Source organism: Poecilia reticulata, linkage group LG1 (genome assembly GCF_000633615.1).
Source record: "Poecilia reticulata strain Guanapo linkage group LG1, Guppy_female_1.0+MT, whole genome shotgun sequence".
In the NCBI taxonomy this organism is placed as follows: domain Eukaryota; kingdom Metazoa; phylum Chordata; class Actinopteri; order Cyprinodontiformes; family Poeciliidae; genus Poecilia; species Poecilia reticulata.
In genome coordinates this window covers 730825-735421 of record NC_024331.1, presented here as the reverse complement: position 1 = coordinate 735421, position 4597 = coordinate 730825, and the positions used below count along the sequence as shown (strand labels likewise).

Sequence of the window (4597 nt, the reverse complement as noted above, 5' to 3'; positions counted from 1 at the left end):
TATATTAGCAAATCACCCAGAATCCCAAGTCCTCTCTTATGGTTTACTTTCTCCAGTTGTTCTACTAGTTTTCCTGTCTAGGAAATGAGATTGCTGTGAAAAAAAGAGATGATTTTATGGTTCTGGTGGATTGTCTTTGCGCTGCTTTTATCATAGTTTCTTGCTGGAAAATCCAGTAATTACTTGTTTTGGCAGAGTTCACCAGATAATCTTTTTTGAATTTTCTGGTACTGCAAAGTGTTCTTGATGCGATTACTACCAACTATGTTTACAGAATACATTCAAAATTAATTAGCCCACATGTTTAACAGTGGAAGTAAACTGTTTTTCTTCATAACAAGAAACTTATTCTTTATTTTCACTTCAAATTCAACTGGAGTGTCTGTTGCCAAATAACTCGGTCTCCCCGAATCATAGCACAAAGTTGAAGTTCAAGGCCTAGTTGTTAGTACCAAACTCCACACCTCTTCATTTGCTTGATTTGCTTTTTTTCCTCCCAAAAAATCAATATCAGTTAGTGGTCTAATAGTTGTGTTGGAATTTTACTGACCTCAGTCATTCTTTGCTAAAATTTTCAAGATATTTTCTTTCTCCCTCGCTATTTGTGGGCAAACCCAGGTTTTCATTCAACTTTTAAATTTGACCCTGGCTGTAGACAGGAGGTAAGTGTTGCAATGTAAATATTTTCTGGTTGTCATTTCCTGACATATGTAGATAAACAACCAACTTACTTCAGTGTGTCATGCAATACAAAAACACAAAAAAATTGATTACTAATTCAAAAGGTTTAGACATTCTGCTTACTAAATAAATCTAAGACATCAAAACAATATTCTCCGTTAAATTTAGTCTGTAGAATTTATCAGAGTAGCATGTTTCATTGGGTTTCTCCACAGAATAAACACACGCAACTTTTTTTTTGTTTCTTTAGGATGTGAACATGCTATTTGAAACAAAAGGTGAATTTATTTCACCTTTTGGAAGCAGTATGTTCAAGTCAAATTGCTGTAAAAGTTGAAAGATATAGAGAAGGTGGAGAAGCTCACCTCCTTCAGTCTCCCAGARGTGAAAGAAGGAGATAGGACACTGCGGATCCTTTTCCATTGATCATCTTCAGCAATGGATACAGCATCATACAGGGGCCCATTCAGATGGAAATTCTAACATAATAAAACAGCAGCTGATGAGAATTAAATGAAATGTAAATCACTATGACTTCATATGGACTGTAGAGCAGAAATTACATACTCTGCGGTTGGTGAAGAAAGAGTAGCATTCCTTAACCAGAATGGCCTTTATGATTTCAGGATCTGCAACACACAACACGGGCTGGCGGCCATCGWAAATACTGAAAGATTAGAATGAAACAAACAACTTAAGCTGAAACAAATCAATGGTTTTTTGTGTCTGTTCTTCAATTACAGTTACAACGTAAAAACTCACCCCCATATTTTCCCATATTTCCTATAGCACTCTTGATCAAAGTTGAAGAACCCCTAATTACAAAAATAATGTTACATTAGAAATATAATATAATTTAGAGAACATGTTTTATACAATTTTCAGCAGATTGAATTCTCCTTTGGGTCAATAATGGGTCATCTTAAAGAATGTTGTTCAAAGAAGCTAAATTACATTATTCTGATTCAATATATTTAAAAAAATACATTTTATAAATTAGATTTAAATTGAAATGCAATTTAAATCAATTTAAATCCACTACATTCCGCTGGAATAAAGCGGAGTTAATTGGACCTGTTAATATTTGGCACAAAATCTTCAGATTGTCATTGTAATATCATTGCAACACAAATAAGCTAATTATAATCCAATAAAAATAATTCAAAGGTAACAATTTTATTAGAAACCAAGTCCCATCTGTTAGGACCATAAAATCTACCCTTGTGACCATTTAAACTATCAAAACCCTGAGTTTATGAGGAAATTATTTCAAATTGCACTTTCATTTAAATTATTCCTGCCAATATTTTTGCCCTAAGCTTTCATTAGCAAACTAAATAAGAACAACTAAATAGGACGTTACACATACTGTATGAAAATATTTGTTTAAAATAGCTACATTTTAAACAAATATGATTCCCAGCAGGAATCATATTCTCTGGTACATTTTGGTGCTATCAGTCTCTGGCTGAAAGTGCTCCTGTAGTCGGCCAACATGAAGTGGATGAGACTTGCTGGCCAAGATGACCTGTATCTTGGACAGGGTCCTTCTCTCTGACACCACTGTCAGAGAGTCCAGCTTCACTCCAGCAACGTCACTAGCCTTGCTGATCAATCTGTTCAGTCTTTTGGCATCCTCCACCCTCAGCCTTCTGGGTCAACACACCACAACATACAGGATGGCATTGGCAAGCACAGACTCATAAAACATCCTGAGCAAAGTCCGGCAGATGATGAAGGATCTCAGCCTTCACAATTATGAAGTCGCCTCTGCTCAGAAAGTTGAAGCGACTTTGGCCCTTGCTGTATATAGCAGGACGGGTCAAAGGACATTTGTTATAAATGTGGAATCTGAGATATTTATAATTCTCCACCATGTTCACATTAACCCCTGGATGGAAACTGGGATCACCGGCATCCTGGTGCTCCTCCTCAGATCCACCACCAGTTTCTTGGTATTTATCACATTAAGCTCCAGGTGGTTCAGCCCACACTATGTGACAAAGTTGCCCATAGCAGTCCTGCACTCATCATCTTCACTAATACAACCTCCAGCTGAGTCATCTGAGAACTTCTGTAAATGACAGCTACAGAAGTACAATAGCTGAAGCCAGTTGCATAGAGGATAAAGGACAGTCCCTTGTGGGGCCCCTATGTTGCTGACAACAGTGTCTGATATACAGTGTCGCAGGTGTACAAACTGTGGTCTGCCAGTCCACAGTCCACAGTTCATGGACTTTGGACTGCCAGGACTGGACAATCTAGAACTGGCAGAACTGTGGACAATGTGATTCAGCAGATAGTCGACAGGCTGATGTGGGTGTTCAGCGCCACCCACAGCACCTGTAGTTGTTGGAGTCACAGGGTCTTTGGCACCAGAACAATGCAGTATGTTTTCCACATCACAAAGACCCTCTGTATGCTCATGTTGAAGATATGAAGGAATATCATATCACAACTGCAATATCACAAAGCACAGGCTTTAAGCACCCTCAAGTTCACACCATTGGGGCTTGCAGCCTTGCCAGGGTGGAGTCTCACCAGCTGGTTTGCATGGTGAGACTCACCCCTCAACTTTAAACAAATATGATTCCCAGCAGGAATCATATTCTCTGGTACATTTTGGTGCTATCAGTCTCTGGCTGAAAGTGCTCCTGTAGTCGGCCAACATGAAGTGGATGAGACTTGCTGGCCAAGATGACCTGTAACAACTGGTCACCAACTGGTGACCAGTTGGTGACCAGTTGAGGGGTGAAGGGTGTGGGAGTAGAAGAGGAGGGAAAGAGGTGTGAAAGTGAGATGAAAGACTTTTTAGTTGATAGGGAAGAGTGAGTTGACGGCAGCAGTGGTATTGCTGTGAGTTCAGGGGCCGCAGTGTCAGATCCATTAAAAAAACTGTTTGAGTTCATTGGCTCTTTCATTGTTGAACTCTACTGCACTACTGCCAGCTGACCTGAACCTGGTAAAGAGGCCAACAATAAAAAATAAAAAAAATATTTAAAATAACTAAGCTCCTTGCATTCACACTGGAACATTAGAATCATGTATGCTGAACATTATAAGAAACAACTGAATTACTTCCTTTTTCTGAATTTCTCTTTTCACTTGGGTCGACATGTTTTTTTAAAACTAAAGTTGCGTCATTCAGTGTCATTTATTTAAACTGTCATTCAGTTGACAATAATCTTAGAATCTGTTGTGTAAAAAAACTCTAATAGATAAAATGCAAAATAAAATCGAATTCAAGAAATCTGTGTGAGAGAGTATGTTACTACTCTGTGATCATACCACTTTAAAAAAGTGTTGAAAAAAATTTTTTTTCTTTCTACTCTTTTCAATATGTGCCTATAGTCAAGATTCATCATTGGATTTGGTGGAACAGATGATGTTCCTGAAAATCTGAACCAGAACCAGACCTCTGTTACACAGATCAATCAACAGGATCTGTTATATTTTAATTTAGCTTTGACACTAAAATAGCTTATACACTGAATTTTGAGTCAAAGAAGAAGTTATGGTGAAATCTGATCTTGTAGACTAATTACACATCAGCTCTCAAGCAGCTGTTGCAGATCAGGTGCTGCTCTACAACATAATCAAGAGACTCATCTGTAGTTGCAAAGGGAAACTAGAAACATCTTAACTTTCGTCTTAATAAATTGCGTTGTGTGGTTTTAAACAAAAAGGATTACAGGGTGTCTAAATGCGACAAAAACGTTTGGTTAGGATTGTTAGAAATACATTTGGATCATATCAAGCAGATTAATATCTGATTTTTAAAGTGTTTGTTTTTTCTTTATTAGAACAGGACATGCAGGTTGAACAGCTTTCAACTTGTTTCCTTTGGCTAAATAAGGGAAATGACTGACCTTTATTATCCATAAAAAGTAATTGGACAATGATTGTAGAACAGGTT

General features: G+C 37.6%; 1 protein-coding gene across 1 annotated transcript in view; it reads right to left on the bottom strand.

Moving 5' to 3' along the window:
* Positions 1–992: 992 nt before the first annotated feature.
* LOC103462633 (cytochrome P450 3A56-like) overlaps positions 993–4597 on the bottom strand; it is a 19538-nt gene continuing 15933 nt past the window's right edge. Inside the window, exons 3-5 of the mRNA XM_008405538.1 lie at positions 1444–1496; positions 1249–1348; positions 993–1160 (exon numbers count right to left, since the gene is read on the bottom strand). Of these exons, the coding sequence (XP_008403760.1) occupies positions 993–1160; positions 1249–1348; positions 1444–1496 (321 nt within the window). The remainder of the gene's footprint in view (positions 1161–1248; positions 1349–1443; positions 1497–4597) is intronic.